Source organism: Oratosquilla oratoria, chromosome 39, assembly GCF_046742065.1.
Source record: "Oratosquilla oratoria isolate Oo_2021 chromosome 39, ASM4674206v1, whole genome shotgun sequence".
Lineage (NCBI taxonomy): Eukaryota > Metazoa > Arthropoda > Malacostraca > Stomatopoda > Squillidae > Oratosquilla > Oratosquilla oratoria.
The window spans coordinates 32,096,980-32,116,780 of NC_134815.1; the positions used below are offsets into that span (position 1 = coordinate 32,096,980).

A 19,801-nucleotide genomic window follows, 5' to 3' on the forward strand; every position below is an offset into this window, starting at 1 on the left:
ATGTGTTTTTGTATGACACAGGTGGTAGATTGGATTGTTATAAGTGTATGGATAGTGTGGTGCTGATATAGTTTATTTTGTTGTGTTCAGTTGGTAGTGTTTGTGATATGTAGTGTGATAAATATTGAGGGTTCTCGCATAGAGTTGTGCTCCTGTTGTCTTCTTGTGGTGTAATATAAGGAGTATTTTGTTTTCTATATGCAGATGTCCAAAAATTTCAATAGCCCTCCCCCCCCCCAAACTCTCAAGCTCATGAATTTGGATTTTTTACAATGATTGTCAGAACAACACTGCAAATTAGTTTGCAGTTTGATGGAAACTGATGGGTTTTGAAAATATTATTTGCTGCAAACATACCTCCTTAATTTATTATCTTGCAACTTGGCACCACTTGCACATATTCGTACTGCATGACCCATTTGTGATGTACAGTGCACTGTTGGCCCTGACTGATGATCATAGTCAGTGTCTGAAGGTTCAGCATTGGTGTCACAACACTGCTGTGTTACTGTTTCCATATGTCCTATACAAGGTTAGTCATTGTTATTATGTTCAGCCCCCCAAATGATATATTCACCCCCCCACCCCCCCAATATGCAGGAAGCCCCTCACCCTTTTCAAAAGTTCTGGCTACAGGCCTGCTCTGGAGTAAGTCTATTCTGTTATTTTTGAGCCACTTTTTCTAGTTTATTCATGTTACTGTTGATTTCTAGAATGAGACTTACAATCTATCATTTCTGAAAGTACATTGAGTTCTAGTTCAGGGGTTGGGAGATCTTTTGTGAAGAAATTGAATGGCATAGGTGAGAGTATTGTTCCCTGGATGACTCTGGTATAATGTCTTTTTGTCCCCAAGATTTTTTTTTATTTTGGGATACTTTGTACTATCTTCCTACCACAAAGTTGGTTAATCACTTCTTGTCATTGTTATGAATGTGTCTCGTGACCTTATCAAATACTTTGTTTACGCCAATGGACACCATGACCTGTTTTCTGGTGGTGCTTTCTTGTTGAAGCTTTCCAGCACTTATTTGTGAGTAGTATTTACCTAGTTGTATTATACGGGAAGGGGAGCTATGCTCGTGGTGACCCTTTTTTGTATCTCGCAAGATCAAGTTTGCTCTTAAGTTGTTGTATTGTGTTTGCACACACTATTTCTTCATCCAATTTGTTCCATACATCTATCACTCTATGTGGGAAGCTGTTTTTTTCAGGTCTCTTCTATAGTTATCCTTCTTGAGTTTCATTGCATGTCCTCTTGTTTTTCCTCTGTGTGTGGTAGTGGATTAGCTTTCCTTGCAACTTTTTATTCTTCATGCTACTAATCTTTCCCTCATCTTGAATATTGTGGATAGTAATGAGAATGGTCTGTATGATGCAGGGTTTTCAAGAGGTTTGTTTTTAATATAGGAATTATGTGACCTTTTCGAAATGGTTAGTATTTTGTAGTGCTGCCAGTAGTTGAAAAAGTTAAGGATCTTATAGCTGTTGGGCCAAGGTGTTTGAGGTGAATGTTTAAATTCTATTTTGGCCCTTCAGCAGAGTGATTTATGGGCTGACCTGGTGGTCATGGCTAGCTTCCTTTGGGCTGTGGGCATTTTGCAAGAGAGAACAAGGCCAACAGATTGATGGCCTAAGTAAGATGCTGTAATGATTATAATTTATCTTATATTATTTGTTTTTGTTTTGTTATAATTTGCCTGTCTGATTTTCATTTATTATTAGTTATATGTCAATTTATTATTGTTTACTATTTACCTGTTTGTTTATTATTTGAATATACCTATGCATTTATTTATGTATTTTATTTGTTATTTACATTATTATAGTTTTTATTTAATATTTTATTATTAATATGATTTTTTTTTTTCGCATCCGACCTAGATATGGATCAAAAGGTCTCCTGTCGGCATGCTCCGCCTTTGTAATCCTTTGTAATCCTTTGGATTGATAAAATCATATTGTTGCCAAAACCACTTGATTGATTCAGTTTAATGTCGCAAACTCCCCCTATCAGGAAGCTAGGACAGTGCTCCATTATGGAGAATTTGTAGTGTGGAATTTAATACACAATACCCTTGGTCCAACTTGCTGGTGGCAGTGTTCGAACTGCCATTACTCTGACCTACGCTGCAAGTAGTGACACTCCAACCCTTTTTATTTTGACTAATGCCAGGTAATGGGCATACATAATTTTTACACCAATTCATCCCAGTATTTTATTATCTAATATACATACATATACCAAAGGCTTTTTCCCCTTTATAAAGGAGGTAGCCAAAAAACAAAGGCATAAAATCCACTCCCACCCATTCCATTCTTACTTACTCCACTCCCATTTACCCCCCTCCCTCCCTCTTATCTTGGCTCCTCTTGGAGGATGGGTCATCCCTGCATCTTGCCCACTGCCCTGAGTCAGAAGCAGTGACGCAAGACACAGCACATCCACAGCAATGCCGCTTCATTAAATCAGTGACCCCCTCCCTGTCCCCTCATTACCTGATATAAGAAGCTGAATTTCTTAGCATCCATCTTTTCTGTTTTCTTTCAGGAGGGATTATTTATTTATCATGTAATACCTCCTTACAAGGGCGAATAATCTTTTGGTATATAAATAGTAATACACAAACCTGCCTGCAGTTAGTTTGCAAATATTACCCACTTTTTCTTTTCTTTTTTCAGGTTCAATAGGAAGAAACTGCTACCACATTTATTGAAAATATGTTGATGTATTAATATTAACTATGTATCAGTGCTCAAAGAGTGAATCACTGAACCCTGATGTTTTAGCTGAGGCAATTGTCCAAACTGGAGTATCAGAAAACGTTACCATTAATACTTCAGAAGGCAATAGAAATGCATCCAACTCACAGCCTTTACTTGCCTCGGTGCAATCACCAGTAAAAAATATCAAGATTATAAAACTGAAAGAAGAACCTCATACTGGCAAACTGATATTAACTCCAGAATTACAACAGTTGTTGAAGCCCAACATAAAATGTGTAGGATCCCCTGTATTTGAAAAAAGCTCATTGAAGGGAGAAACTGAAATCTCAGAAAATGATCATCAGGATGAGTGTTCTAAAGGCATTCCAAAGCCAAGTGATCTGTCAGACTCACAGACGAACTTAAGTTGTGGTTTTGCTGTGAATGAGTGTAAAAAAACAGTGGATGATGAAAATACATATGTACAAAGTTGTATAAGTGATGGAAAAGAAGTGTGGATTGAGAATAGATATGCAGGAGAAAGTAGTAATAGTTGTAGTACCAGAGAAAATTCAAGTGTTACAGAAAAAAAGGAAGACAAGCAATATTCAAGCGTATATGAAAAGAAAAGTGGACAGAAAAGGAAAGAAAGATTATCTGTTGTTGAAGATGGCATTACACATATTTGTGAAAGAGTTGTGAAAACAAAAACACGGACAGTGCTCCTCAAAGGGGAATGTGAATGCATCCCTCTGGAGTCCGAGGATGAAGGCAGTGATGTGTTTATGGAGGATAGAGAAGGCGAGGAAATTCCCAAAAAGAAGAAGAGACCTATTACCATAAGAAGAGTTGGAAAGAGAAAGCCTTATGAAGGTAACATGGACATGATCGATGATTATGTGACACAGTCATGTCGAATCCGTAATCGATACAAGCGGTGGAGGAAAAATCGGGTTGTCGATGGCAAAGAAGTTCTGCCAGATTACAAAGTGAAAGAAAAAGAAAGAAGAAAACAGCAGAAACAGTTGCGTGAAAAACAGTTTCGTTGCACTTTTCGCTCCTGGGATGATGTAATGAATTGCAAAGAACAAGTGGAAGTTGAAACAAGAACAAAGTTTATTTTATACTCACGAAGCCCAGGGTTTAATGGTATGTTGTGTTACGACATTTTGCAAAAGTGGTTATTTGTTTGAACATAGAAGTAGAGTACAGCTTTACTTTTTCATGGTCCTGTATTTGACTCAGTGACCTATTTGTTATGTAGTGTTTATATGCTCAAAATTGTTTTACCAAAGATACATGCTTGTTGTAGTGGTATCTCAATATTTAATTTAATTCCTGGAGGCCATTCAAGTTCTAAAATGTTTCATTTATAATATAATAATACAGGTATCATAGTAATACACCAACAAAAAAGTAGTTACCTAATATAGATTCCTAAAAACTTTAATTGTTTAAAACCTATGGGGTTCCTCAAAGCTTACGCATTAACTAGAACAAAATCTGTAAATTACCAGTACTTTGTAGTACAAAAAGAGTTAATCAAAATAGTTTTTAACCTCTTTGGACCCAAGGGTTCATCTAAGCTGAATAAAGAATCGTCTGACATTAGCCAGGACAAAATATTTAAATATATGAACTCTATATATCCAAGAGATTTAGACCTAGAAGTCAGTAGGTATTGGGGAATGGCTTATGGGCCTATGGATAGTCTTAACCAAAGTATCTGACATTGCAGTCACTAGTGTAAGAGGACAAAGGACTATTTTCAAGGCTCTTGTGATCCCCGTCCTGCTATATTAATGTGAGACTAGGACCATCATATCTGAGTGCCTTCAGCACAGTCTCTCAGCAGGGGATCAAGGTGTATCATTAAAGAGATAACTTTTTTCAATAAAGACATACTTGATGGTGCCAACATGAAACAAGTAAATGCCATTGTACAGGGTGTCTCAGAAAAATGTACTCATTCCATGACATCACGAGTAACTGATATTGGATATACGCAGGGGGTGAGGGAACTAGACTGGAGTAAGGGGAAAGACTAAACTTTTCTTTAATTTCATCACATTCTTTAACTCAAAGCCTTAATCTTGTACTAATGTAAAAAAAAAAATACTGGACTTACTGTCTTTCAAAGTGTGTGTACATTTTAATGATACACCCTGTATGTCCAACAAAGACTTTGTCCTCAAATGGTGTTTATTTTGTCAAAATTGTTAGTAGTTGCCATTTTCAAATATGGTACAAGTAACCTACCTTTCCACCAATGTGATTTTTTATCGCTAGCATGATTGTTGACCATTAGTTGTTCTCGATTAATAGAGGGAGGTAATTTTTTTTTCTATGGAATGAAGTAAATTAACAAACCAAAATAAAATTTTCAAGGAATTGCTTATTAATGCATGACACCTTCAGTGTTATGATTTCTGAATGAAATCACCATGTGTTTGTCTCAACCAAAGCTGCACTGTGTCATTGTGTACAAGGTTAATCAAGACCGTTTTGAACCCTTCATTTACTTTTCCAATCATTGCAGACAAAGAACCACCCAAAAAGAAGAAGATTGTGTTTGAATTGAGACGTTCAAAGGGCAGTGCTGCCATAGTGCCCTACAATGGAATACCCCTCATGTGGCTCGGGCAAGTTCATTATCGCTGTCATCTGGGGAAGGACAACAATAGAGCCAAAAAAGAGAAATATAAAATGCAGAGGCTCTATCTGGAGGTTTGGCTTAGCATGTATATACACATATATGTATTGTACACTGGGGTATTGACTGCTTTTATATCCAGTCAATACTTTAGGGATTTCATCGAGACCTGTATGTGCTGGTGGCGTAATCAGAAGCATGCTGATTTCACATTTGCATAGTTGTGGGTTCAAATCCTGCACTTCTGTCCAGTTCCCAGGAGTGACTGTTATGTGCTTCAAAAGTCCAAGTGCATAATGCAAAGATGAAGGCTTTGGCTACAGCTATGCTGCTCCTGGTATAGGCTCCTAACTACCTAATGGACCAGAGCCACTCAGAACACTTTTATATCAGAGACTAATCTTCACTCACCAAGGAATGGTGAGCCACTTTTTTACTTTTGCTGCCTATCCTTTCAACTGAACCCTGTAAATCTCACCTTTATGATACTACAGGTCATGATCGACTTATAACTGCAATCGGTTCCAACCAACCGGTTGTAAGTCGGCATATGTTAAAATTAGCATACATATATTACACTGTGTAATGAAATCATAATCATCTTTGAGTGATATTTTATTACTATTTTCTTTGTTCATTATTGTTAAAACCATTGTATCACCTCTGTCTTACTACTGTTTTTTTAGTTAATGAATCTTGCAATCTTTTAATCTTTAGACGTTACTGTATTTTTCTGATTTTTACAGTTTCTTTACATTTTATACAATTTGTACCATCTCTACACATAGTTTTGTTTTTTATTTTTTGTTTGTCAGGTTTAAATCAAATACTGGTACAGCTGGTTTAATACTTTATTTACAAAATATACAAAAATACAAAGTGGCTTAGTACTTCAGGTGCAAAACACACAAAAATACAAATACAAAACCTCTTATTGGCCACAGTTACCTCCTGTGCTTGAATGTGGGTAATGCAATAACTTCAGATCATGTGCGATCACTTTGACTTTGTTTCCTCCGTTGTACTGCTTAATGACCATCATTTTTGTGTTGTTGTCGTTCCCTAGACTGTCTGTCCGAGCAGTCCCGTCTCCCCAAGGAAGGCCACAGCCGAAACTGGGTTTTCCCACAAATCCTTTATAGAGTGTATGTTGTGTTGTTTGCATGCATGATTGTGTATAATGCAGTCTTCCATTATGTGTTGTATGGTATGGGGTGAAGTGTTACATCCTGGGCAGCTGTTCACAACACGGTCGTCCAGCCTCTTCTGGTAGCTTAGAAGTGCTGGGTGGTGACCGCATCGCAGTCTGGCCAAGTGGACTCTGTCCTTTCGTGGGAGAGAGGATTGAGAAGGGTGGATATCAGGGGGTCTGGCATGCAGCAGTGTGTTGTCTTTCAGTGTGTTAATGGAGCGGTGAGTGATATGATTATGAATATGTTTCCGGAGGCTGGTATTTGGTGGTTGTGGAGGAAGAGAAGAGAGTATCTGTGCATAATAAAGGTCTTTGGGTGTAGTTTTAATGTTTCTTGGTGTGTGTGGGTGTTCTGCTATGTAGTGTAGCGGGTGTGATGTGTTTGTGGTGGCTGCAGCAAGTGTTTGTGTGCCTCTCATGTCGAGGTGGTCCTTGACTTTGAGGACTTTTGTTTCATGGTGTAAATGGTCTGTAGGTGTTGTATTTGTGCAGCCTGTAATTGTTTTTAGGGCTTTGTTTTGTATGATTTGAAGGGTGTTGTGGTGTGTCTCACTGAGATTAGGAGCCCATGCAGGACTCGCATAATTCATCACTGAGCGTATGCATTGTTTGTATATTGTTATATTAGTTTCTTTGTTTTGTCCAAATGTTGTTCCAGTGATTGACTTATGTGCGTTAAGTCTAGGTGTGCATTTGTTTTTTATGTTTGTGAGGTGTTGTTTGAAAGACATGGATGTATCGTATTCATTTTTGTGTTGAGATCGATGGCCTTTCTTTCTCTTTTGGGAGGTTGAGGAGTTGACAGATAGATATCTGCAGTGGGGGATGTGAAGAAAATTTTTTAAGACACATGACACAAATGGACACAGGAAATATGCTGTTCTGATGAGAAAGCTGCTAACACTGAGCTTGGGTGCGTGAGTGCAGGAATGCCAGTGCTGCTGGGGTGAGAACTGTCATATGCCTAGCTGCCAGCTGGACAACACTTACACAGATTAGACAACAAAACAGTATGTGCAAACACTATACAAGATTTTAAGATAAAACTTGATGCGGAGAGATACAAAGACGGGTCACCACGAGCATAGCTCCCCTCCCGTATATTACAACTAGGTAAATACTACCAGGCACAAAGCAGTCATGGCTAGACATGACATTCATAGTTGTGGTTGTAAAGTCAATCAGTTGTAGGTCACATAGGTTGTAAGTTGATCACAACCTGTACCTGTAAGTCTCCGTGTCTATTTTCCTATGCCCCTGTGTTGGAGGATGAGAATGCTGCAACCCTGTCCCATGTATGTTATGAACAGCAACTTAATGGAAGAGAGATCCCCCTGTCAATGATTTTTTCAAGTGAAGAGTTAAGGTAAAAGAGGCATCTGGGAGGAAAACCCCAACCAGAAACTTAATGATTGAGTCCTGTAATGTGTATGGATGTAGTAAAAGCAAGAGCAAAATGAAGAAGATTGGTGGTATATATATATACATATATCTATATATATATATCTATATCTATATATATATATATATATCACTGGATGAGTCCCAGTGAACAGATATACATTTTTATCAACCACAATACACTTTAATTCTAAGCCATCAACATCGAGAGAGTCGCGGAGGCCAACATGCAGAAATTGAAACGTAGTACAGCCAGAATTAAGATGTATTGTGGTTGATAATATATATATATATATAATATATATATATATATATATAATATATATATATATATATATGTGTACAAAGAAAGGTGGATGTGTTGGCAGTGAGTGAGACTAAAGCTAAAAGAAACAATGAATTTGGGATCAAAATGGATGTATCAGGAGTGAAGAGAGGGTAAGGGAGATAATGAATGAAACTTTTGCTGAGTGGTGAGAATTGTTTGTGCATGGAGGTCATATCAAGGATAGTGTGGGTAAAAAAGAGAATATCTCAAAGAGGTATGAGTGTTTGTTAGAGAATCTGACCCTAATAGCAAGAAAAGCAAGGAGAAACAAGAGAGTTAGAATAAACTGAACGAGTGCATGGAGAATTTTGGAAGGAATGGGAATGTAGTGGTGTTGGGGGATCTAAGTAGGAGATAAACCAGTGGATAGAATAATTTGGAAATATGGTTTGCCAGGAGCTAAGATGGAAGTGAAATGGGTGACAGATGGGTGGGGGTGGGTGTATGTTCTGGCTAGCTACATCCCTCATAAGGGGGAAGAAGCCTATGGTAGATAGATAGATGGTATGCCAAGTAGGAATGAAATTAGAGAAAATATTGGAAGATCTATACTGAAAGAGAATTGATGATAGTGAATACAGTGTTATGAAGGAGGATGTATATAAGTATACATAGGCCCGGGTGGGTGGTGGAAAAGTAATGAATAGAGCATTAATGAATTATGAAATAATGCCAAGAGGGTGATTGGAAGAGTATTGAATGTAAGTTGGGAAAAGAAAGAAGTAGGAGGAAGACTGAGAGTGAGTGTAAAGTTGAAATAAGAGAAGGTAGAGGCTGAGTTGCTGACAGTGAGAGAGAGTTGTGATTTGAGGGAGATGGAGAAAGAATGAATGCATTATTGTGTTGTCGTCAAGGGATTGTAAGTACAGGGTATTATAGTATGAGGTGTTCTGGTCCTCTTTGTGGTGGTTGCATCTGGAGCAGTTTGAATCTATGGCCAAAGCTATTCTGTGTTGGTACTGTTTTAATGCTGGAAGGTATCCTAAGTGGTGGTACCCTATGAGCACAGTTCCTGACCATACTAAAGCTACATACATAGACAACCTTTCTTCATGAATTAGGTTGGTAGCCCACCCCACAAGGGAAATATCATGTTCTCATTATGAACTGTCTTTATAAGGGCAGTCTTAATATAATTTTCATGGCTAATTTTATCAGAATATTGAATTTTGTAGAAAAAAAAATGGTTTCTTTAGAAATACTCATTTACAGAGATTAATATTCCCTCTGTTCACTTACATTTAATTTACTGAAATCATACAATGGACTTCGCAAGTTAAAGATAGATGGTATACAAACAATAGCTATTATGTCTAATATGTAGAAAATGTGTGTGAATATCAGTATTTTAGAAATGTGTAAATACTAATAATGAATTTATGTGGCATATTTTTGAAAAAGGAACACGGAGTTGTTATGAAGAGGCGCAAATCACAAGCTTCAAAGAAGATTGGATGTCCAGCAACTTTTGCCATCACTAAAGTTGCCAGATTTCCTGACTTTCGAGTAAGTTTGGTGAGGATTTCAGGACATGACTAGGAAAAGTTGCCAAGTGTTATAAGGAGTGTCTGAAAAATAAGGGTGCAGTAGGAACAAAACCAGGATACATATCTAGGAGTAAACATTTGAATAAAATAGTTTGAGAAACTCCTTTGAAGTAGCAGTATGTAGATTAGTTTTTGCAGAGCACTGATTTATTTGATGTATTATGCAATATTATAAACACACATAACTCAATTTATGCAATAATTGTGCCTAGGGGGCTTATGTAGGTGGTATATAAATGTTTGTAATGTAAGTCACCATTATCTAATTCCCACCCAAAGCAAAGGCATTATCTGTGTACTATGATGATATCAGCTGTAGTGTATGTATTTATATAGTATCTTTTATTGGAAAAGATTATACTGTTGTGTATTAGTGTTATTAGTCTACCTTTTCTATTCATTGAATATAGTTATTCTGGATTGTGGAAATGGGTGGGAGTGGGTACTTGCCTTTTGACTTGGCTACCTCCCTTGTAAGGGGGGAAAAGCCCTTGTTATGACGGTAGATAGATGGTTAGATAGTGAATATTGTGAGTGAAACATCAGCATTTAATGCCCTGTCTTTTTTGGTAATGTAAGTTCTTAATAGTATCCCTGTATCCCAGATAAATTAATTTCTGCATGAGGGAACGGAGAGGGGAGGTTGCTGATTTAATGAAGCGGCCTTGCTGTGGATGTGCTGTGTCTTGCGACATTGCTGCTGACCCAAGGCAGTGGATGAGATGGAGGAATCACACTTCATCCAGGAGGAGCCAAGCTGGTGGTGATGGGGGCAGTGGGGGTGGGGGGTTGATGTTGGGGATGGAAGGGGTTTTTATGCCTTTGTGTTTTGGCTACCTCCCTTGTAAGGGGGAAAAAGCCTTTGGTATATGTATGTATGTATGTATGAAGGTGGAGGTAGAATGTAGATTGAGAGAAGCGAGTAAATGCCTTGGTGGATTAAAAAGTGTAATAAGGAATAGACATTTGGGAATGGATGGTAAGAGGAAACATGGGGCAGAAACATGGAACATAAGAGAGGAAGAGAGAAGGTGTTTGAATGTGTTTGAGATGAGGTGTCTGAGAAGTATGATGGGGGTTACTAGGCTAGATAGAGTGAGAAATGAGGAGGTAAGGAGGAGAACAGGGGCGGAGAGGGAGTTGGGAGATAGGGTTGATGAAAGAGTATTAGGATGGTTTGGACACATGGAAAGAATGAGTGAAGAAAGACTAGTAAAAGAAGTGTGGAAGGCAGATGTGGAGGGAGTGAACATGAAGGGACGTCCTAGGATGAGGTGGATGGATGGGGTGAAGGGGACTTTGGGGAAGAGGGGAATGTCTGTTGAGGAAGGACAGGAGAGGACAGAAGACGGGTGAATGGAGAATGGTTGTATATGGAAGATGTTGTGATGCATGAGGTGGAATGGGTGGGGGGATGGGGGGGGTGAGGTAGTATGTGTGAGCAAAAATTGACGCAGCCCGAAGGGATTTATTCCCTGTCTTCTCCTTTTATGCATGGGGGGATGGAGGGGGGGGGGGTCGCCGATTTAATGAAGCAGCCTTGCTGTGGATGTGCTGTAAGACGTCTTGCAACACTGCTTCTGACCCAGGGCAGTGGACAAAGTGCAGGGATGACCCGTCATCCAGGAGGTGCTAAGATAAGAGGGAGGGTGGAGGGGTGTGGAGTGTATTCAGGGATGGAATGGGTGGGAATGATTTTATGCCTTTTCCTTTTTGGCTACCTCCCATGCAAGGGGGAAAAAGCCTTGTTATATGTATGTATGTATGTAATATCTAATAGTGCTTGGCAACTTTTTTTTGGCATGTTTACCCATATTGTGTGTTATAAAACCATATATATTATACACATTCATATGAATCCATTATATTTTCATTTTACTATATGTTGAATGGCCCTTCAGATTGATCAGGATGTTGGGAGAGGTCAGAAGGCTGTGTCACAGGAACTTAGGAAGGCCTGGACTGAAGATGCAAGTCGTGTTCGTTATTACATTGAGTATCATGTGAAAGTACCAACATTAGAGGATCACAAAGGCCATGACTGGGAGGAAAAGGTAACTGATATTGAAGTTTGAAGAGCATATTTCAAACAAAGATTTTAAAAAGATCTGTTCAGCACAAATTGAAAAAACTGTTACCTTGTACTTACTGTCATGTTCAGAAACACTAGAATATCTTCTGTAAGATTGTAGATTAACTCTACCAGTTTGTGGGATTCTCTTCAATAGAAACCTGGGGAAATGGATTGATTATTGATTGTTTTTTGTTACAGGATGGGTGTGATAAATTCAAAGAGCCAGTGGATCCCATGCTCCTGGAGAAAATTTATGACTTAACCCGGAAAGGCATTGTAGGAATGAAAACTATGAAGGAAGAGTTAGCGGCTTATGTTAGAAATGATTTGTTTAAAGGACAGGAGCCACCAACACATGATAGGAGAAGATACTACCCAAGTGATTCAGATATCCGTAATGCTATGCAGAAAGTAAGTACATACATACATATACCAAAGGCTTTTTCCCCCTGACAAGGGAAGTAGCCAAGAAAGCAAAGGCTTAAAGGCTTAAAAACCACTCCCACCCATTTCATCCCCACACACTCCACCCCCATCCATCCCCTCCCTCCCTCTTTTCTTGGCTCCTCCTGGATGACGGGTCATCCCTGCATCTCGCCCACTGCCCTGGGTCAGAAATTAAGTACAGTATAATAATTGTATTTTCTTTATCACTGGCCAGATTTATTTATATAAGACATCTGTATGATTCATATATTCATTATCCTGAGCATAAAATATACCTCTCATAGATTTTGTCTTTGTGATTGATCTTTATTTGTTTATATGAAATGTTACCTGTGCCCTATTCATAATGATAAATTCTGAAAAAACCTAACTGAAGCACATTAAAGGCCTGACTATTGTCAACCAATCCTGGTAACAAAGTTCCAATAATCTGGAAAAGAGCATACAATACCCATATTAAAACCAAACAAATGATTGATGATTCAGTTTAATGTTGCAAACTCCTCCTATCAGGAGGTGAGGACAGAGTAACTCAAAACCGCCAAATCTCTAAGACCAAAAGACTGCACAATGGAATATCCCAAGGGGACAATACTCTCTCCTACATTGTTTAACTTCTTCATAAATGGTCTCCCAATACCAGATCCAGAACATAACACCAAAGCACTTATCTATGCAAATGACCTGGCCATGATAACCTAACAAAGCAACTTTGAAATAGGTACTAAGAACACCCAAGCATACTTAGACAAACTAGAACAATGGATTAGAAATAATAGAATGGAAACCTCTCAAAATTCATCAGTAACATTACTCTGTTGCCCACTCTTTCATTAGTATACAAAGCCCTCTGTGAGGGGCACCATCCTAGCCTCCCGATAGGAGGGGGAGTGTGTGACGTTAAACCATATCATCATCAACATTACTCACTCCATATAACCATGAAACAAAGAAGCATACATGCATACATATACCAAAGGCCTTTTCCCCCTTACAAGGGAAGTAGCCAAAGTCAAAGGCATAAATCCACTCCCATCCATTTCATCCCCACATACAGTGGTAACAACCCAAAGAAAGAAGCATCCAGTAATAAAACTGAATGGCCAAACCCTTCCCTTGGAAAGGAACCTAAAAATCTTGGACCTCATGTCTGATACATGATCTGACAATGAAAATCAGTAAGAAAATAGATATATTAAAGTCATGGGCATTGAACAGCAGCAGAAAGCTCCATCACCATCTACAAACATATCTTAAGAACCATAATTTACTACACTTTCACAACATGGTACCCAACAGTTAGAAAAACAAAGATAGCCTCCATATAAACAATACAAAATAAAGCATTGAGAATAATAACAGAAACCAAAATCCCCCCATAGGACATCACATGAAAATGTATGCAATTCTATGCAAGAGCCTTCAGTACCACTCACCCATCTCATTACATCAAACAAGCATGACCAGTTGAACACAACAGAAACTACACAAGCAGCAGCATGCTACTTAAATATCTACAACAACTTCCAGTGACACCACACAACTCGTCTACCTAAAAGCTCATTCACACTCGATCACAAACCAATCATTCCAAAATCAAACCTGTTGCCCCTGCTCTCTCTTGCAGAAGACATTTAGCCAACACCAGCCTCCAGGTAGGTCCATGAATCATTCAGAGAAGATATATTGTGTTGTTGTGTAGGGATTTTTAGTATGAGGGGCTCTGCATCCTCTGTGGTTGTTGCAAGTGGGGAAGTTTGAATCTCACTCCAAGCACACTTCAGGACTGACCATTAAACACCCTCCTTCATCAAACTCTTCCAAACATTAGTCCCACAAAAAAAAATCCCTCCCAAGAGAAGAACCACACTAGCCTGACTGCATTTAGGTCATTATTCTTTTTTTAAATCATACCAACATAGAATAGGCCTGGCCACAGAAACAATCTGCCCGAAATGCAACGTCACACAGAAGATGCTGAACACATCCTACACTGCCCCATTCTGTCTCTACCCAGGCAACAACAGCATATTTCTTCCTTGAATGATTTATGGACCATTTTGTACAAGGTTTGCTTGTTACCAGAATGAAGTTGCCTGGCAATAGTCAAAGTGATAATTTTAAAGTTGTTGTTGTGGTTATTGTTGTGGTTGTTGTTGCTCCCTAGACTAGTCAAGCAGACCACTTTCCCTGAGGAATCTGTACCATCCAGAGGGATGGCAAGGGCTTTTCGTGATGGTTTGGCCACAATTCCTTCCATGCTGGGGGTTGGGGGATGGTCCCACAACATAGATGCCACCACACCAGGATCTAGTTTTAGAGTATTTCACTGTGCTGGAGTATACTGGTGACTTAGCAGGACATCTTTTCAGGTCCGCCAGGAATTCAAGAAAGAAGGAAAGAGTCTTTTGCAGCATCAGTGTAGTTCCCTTATAAAAGAAATCACAGATGTTGTATTTTCAACTGGAAATGAAGAATATTTAAAATATTTAAGAGACCACTTGTCAGAGGTAGCTTCTGCCATAAAGAAAACATTACCCATAAAAAATTCTTCTCTGAAATGGCTTAGGTAAATTCATCTCTGCTTATACTTTGTTGTTTGTTTTTCTTATATTTGTAGACATTAAGATGTAGTTCTATAGTTTACATACTTTCATGCATTTGTATTTACCTACATGCACATACATACAAATACCAAGGGTACTTTCCCACCTTACAAGGGAGGTAGCCAAAGTCAAAGGCATAAATTCACTCCCACCCATTTCATCCCCACCCACTCCACTCCCAGTCACCATCCCTCCTTCCCTCTTTTCTGGGTTCCTCCTGAATGATGGGTCATCCCTGCATCTCACCCACTGCCCTGGGTGAGAATCAATGCAGTAATTACCTAGGTGTATTTAACCTAATTGTAAATGCATACATAAGTACCAGAGGGCATTTTGCCCCTTATAAGAGGATGTTCAAGTCATAGCACACATCCACCACATGTAGCCAACCCTCCCATTTTAACACCTGATGGATGAAGGGTTATTTCTGCCTTCCCATTGCACTGTTCAAGTCAAAGGCAGTGTAGTGATACAGTGAAAAACAAATGCATTAAAGAATGTAAATTAGATAATTACTTGGACCAGTGACAAGCACCTGCATGAAGTGGTCCTGCAAAAAGGACAGAGTCTTCCTGCCACTTATCTTCTAATTCCATAAACTTCCTCACTCATATTTGGAGGCATAACTCTGAAGGGTTGACATAGTCTTCAGACAGGGCCCAGAATATATATCAATTTTGTGTTTCTTTCACCTTTGAATAAAAGGTTTGTTTATTCCTATTTTATAAATGTAAAGATTTTTTTTTTCTCTCTCATACTTCCAGTAGTATTCATGATTTTCTCCCAGTCTTCTCCCACTCGCTGTCTCTACTTTGATTATGTAATTCATTTCTTTCCTCTATTTCCCCATTTACTGTGTTTCTGCATGTTTTTGTGTACACACATACACACATCTCATGGCGTAGTGGTTAGAGTTCCTGGCTGCCACTACGGTGGTCCAGGTTCAAAGCCTGCCCAGGGCTAAAATAATTTCAGTATTGCTGTGATGCGAATCGTTACTCCAACTCTTGTGTGTGTGCGTGTAAGGTCACAGCATTACCCATAGATCAGTCATATTTGAGCTCTGAGCTCTCTTCCAGGAGGGAAGTAGCTGTTGATCACAAATCCAACATGTGATCCAAGACCATGGTGACTCACACATGGAAATTAGTTGTTATTGTGTGGGATGTGTAAGCTATGATTCTCGTGTGACCAATAAGGTAAAATCCAGTTCTTGAAATAAGTATAGTTGGCACAATGGAAAAAGAAAAAGACGAAAGAATATTAAACGAACCAACGAAGAGAGGCCTGGACATAAGTAAGGTAGAAATTGATATCCTCAAAAGAGAAAATGAAAGAATGAAAAATGAGGACAAAAATAAAAATGAAGAGCTGAAGAAGGTCAAAGAGCAATTACAGGTAATGACCGGAAATGTGGAAGAGTCAATTAAAGAAACAGATCTCATTGAAATGAAAAATCAATGGAAACAAAAACAGGAAAATAGAAAAATATCTTTTAGAGAAATAGTACAAAAGCAGATGGAGGAAAATACAAAAGAAACAGTTATGAAAGTAATTAAAGAAAAGGAAAACTGTGTGAGGGATACAGTTGACAAAGGTAAATGCATTGTGGTCCATGGTATCCAGGAAAAACATGATATGTATAAATACCAAAGAGGAAATGGAAATAGGTAAGGAAATTATGAAAGAAATACAGGACGAAGGGCAAAATTTTGATAAAGAAATTGACAAAATTCACAGGATAGGCAAATATTCAAAAGAAAAACAACATAGACCTCTGAAAATAAAACTAAGAACTCAAATGATAGCCGAGGAGGTATAATCAAAAGCAGTCAAATTAACAAAGAGCAAGAAATTCAAACATATATGGATAAAAAAGGAAATGAGTGATGAGGAAAAAGAGAAAGACAAGGCTTTCAGAATTAAAGCAAATTATAAAAATGAGAAAAGAACAGAGACGGAAAAGTTTTTTTTGGAGAGTACTGGACTTGAGACTGAAAAAATGGTACATCAGAAAAATGGAAACTTAAATAAAAAAAGAGAAGAAAATATGAAACTAAAAGTGGCATACACAAATATTGATGGTATGATCTCTGGAATTAATGAACTAAATGACTATCTAGAAATGGAGAAACCTGACATGGGAATTGTGTAGACAAAACTAAAAGGACCTCTATCAACAGGTATAGTGGGACAAGGTCTATACAACCACTGGGTGAAAAATAGAACAGACAAGCAGGGAGGTGTCATGATATTGACCAAAAAGGGTTTAAATGTGACAAAGATAAATGAAGGCAAAGATAATGTGGAATTAATTATGATTAAAATTGTAAACAAAAATATGAAAAGCAGAAAATTTGTAGCAGTGTATGTGCCACCAAAAACACAGGCTTGGTCTGATAGTGATCATTCTAAATTACTGGAAGACACAATGAATGTGCTAAATGAGTTACTGAAAGAGGGTGGTAACATAGTAATTATGGGTGATTTTAATGCAAAGGATATAATCTGGGAAGAAATGATAGTAAAAGGGGGAGAACTTTGGAGCAATATTCTACTGGATATGACCATTGAATACACCTTAACACAATGGGTTAAGGAAAATACTAGATATAGAAACACTGAGGAACCGTCAAAACTAGACCTAATATTAACTTCTGAACCAGATATTGTGAACAAAATGGAGTATAAAACACCAATTGGAAAGAGCGACTATATACTAATAGAGTTTGAATTAAAAGAACAAAACAAGGTAGAAAGGAATGATAAACATAGAGAAGAAAGATTAATGGACAACAAGACGGATTTTGTAAAACTAATTTTTTTTTTCCAAAATACAAAAGTACAAGGAAGGAATTGATAAATATGTACCAAAGAAGAACCAAAAAGAGATTTATATAAAGTGTTGGTATAATAAAAGATGCAGTGAGGCTAAAGACAGAAGAGACAAAGCCTGGAAAAGATGGAAAAGAGACAAAAAAACATCCAAATGGCAAACATAAAACTCAGGAACAAATATGTGAATATATGCAGGAAAGAAAAAAGAAATTATGAAAAAGATATTATAGACAAATGTAAGGATCAACCTAAACACTTTTACAGATATGTAAATGACATATTAAAGGATAAACATGAAATTGTAAAACTGCATGAAGGAGATAAAGAATATATGGACAACACAGAAATGGCAGAAGTTATGATCAGACATTTCAGGTCTGTTTTTACAGTTGAGAACTCACAAATTTGGGAAGATGGACTACAAGAAAGACCCCCCCCTAAAATGAAAGCAATAAAGGTAACACAGAAAGAAATAAGAAACCAAATAAAAAACCTAGATGATAGGAAATCACATGGTCTGGATGGAATTGCAAATTGGATACTGAAAGTGTGTATAGATGAACTGATGGACAAATTATACTAGATAATAGACTTTTCACTCAAAGAAGGAAAGGTACTGCAAGATTGGAAAGATGCAAACATAGTACCAATATATAAAGGAGGAAACAAAAAATATTCTCCAAACTTCAGACCAGTATTCCTTACAAGCACACTAGCAAAAATATGCAAAAAAGTTATCAGAAACAAATGTATCAGACACTTGGAAGAGAATAAAATATTAACCCTAAACAATTTGGCTTTAGAAGTGGAAGATCGCGTACCACAAACTTAATATGCTTTTACTCGAGATTAATTGAGATAATACAAGAAAGATGGCTAGGCAGATTGTGCCTTCTTGGACTTGCAGAAGACTTTTGACAAAGTACCAAGAAAAATTGAAATGATAGGAATACAAGGTAAGCTACTGGAATGGAAGAAGGATTTCTTAAGTGGGAGAAAAATGAGAGTGGTACTTAGAGACAAAAATTTGAACTGGGAAGTTGTGAAGAGTGGCGTCCCGCAAGGCTCTGTATTGGCTCCTTTAATGTTTTCCATATACAAAAACGATATGGATAAGGGAGTGAATTGTTACATGAACTTCTTTGCTGACGATGCCAAATTACTCAAGAGAGTAAGCACAGAAGATTGCAGATCGCTACAAGAAGACCTGGACAAAATATGGGAATGGAGTCAGAGATGTGAAATGAACTTTAACATTAAGAAATGTAGCATAATGGAATTTGGAAAAAGCAAAAATAGAATATCGGGTCAATATAAAATTGGAAACAAGGAAGTAAAAAAAGTCAATTCAGAAAGGGACCTGGGAGTGATTATCTCAAGTGACTTGACACCTGATAAACATGTCAATAAATTATTTGGAGAGACTTTTAACTCATTAAGATCAATGAAAGTGGCCTTCAACTACATGGATGAAGAAATGGTAAAGATGCTGTAACACTATGGGCACCTAGCAAAATATATATATATATATATATATATAGAAAGAATGTCAAATTTGACATATGAACAAAGATTGGAGAAATTACATCTATGGACACTGGAACACAGAAGAGAAAGAGATGATTTGTTGACTATTTACAGAATTATGAAAGGGATGGAAATTCTTGATAGAGATGACTTATTAAAATGGGACAGAAGAGAAACAAGAGGACATGAAAAGAAGCAAAAGAAGGACAGTTGCACAAGAGATTTGAAAAAGAATAGCTTCCCACATAGTGATTGATGTCTGGAACAAACTAAATGGAGAAACAGTGAGTGCCAAAGCTATACAAGATTTTAAGAATAAACTGGATGCTGAGAGATATGAAAACAGGTCACCACGAGCATAGCTCTCATCCTATAAGATACAACTAGGTAAATGCACATTCAGTATTGCTGCGCTGTGAGTCGTTACTCCAACTCTCATGGACAGGGAGTTTGGGTGTGTGTGTGTGTGTAAGGTCACAAAA

At 37.8% G+C, this 19,801-nt stretch overlaps 1 protein-coding gene across 2 annotated transcripts in view; it reads left to right on the forward strand.

Moving 5' to 3' along the window:
• LOC143020335 (uncharacterized) overlaps nucleotides 1–19,801 on the forward strand; it is a 32,536-nt gene that overhangs the window by 1,852 nt on the left and 10,883 nt on the right. Inside the window, exons 2-7 of one of the 2 annotated variants that reach the window (XM_076176657.1) lie at nucleotides 2,683–3,855; nucleotides 5,246–5,433; nucleotides 9,682–9,786; nucleotides 11,729–11,881; nucleotides 12,100–12,312; nucleotides 14,721–14,917. In XM_076176657.1, coding sequence (XP_076032772.1) covers nucleotides 2,745–3,855; nucleotides 5,246–5,433; nucleotides 9,682–9,786; nucleotides 11,729–11,881; nucleotides 12,100–12,312; nucleotides 14,721–14,917 — 1,967 coding nt within the window. In that variant the 5' untranslated portion in view covers nucleotides 2,683–2,744. The remainder of the gene's footprint in view (nucleotides 1–2,682; nucleotides 3,856–5,245; nucleotides 5,434–9,681; nucleotides 9,787–11,728; nucleotides 11,882–12,099; nucleotides 12,313–14,720; nucleotides 14,918–19,801) is intronic. The other variant, XM_076176658.1, reaches the window with a different exon arrangement.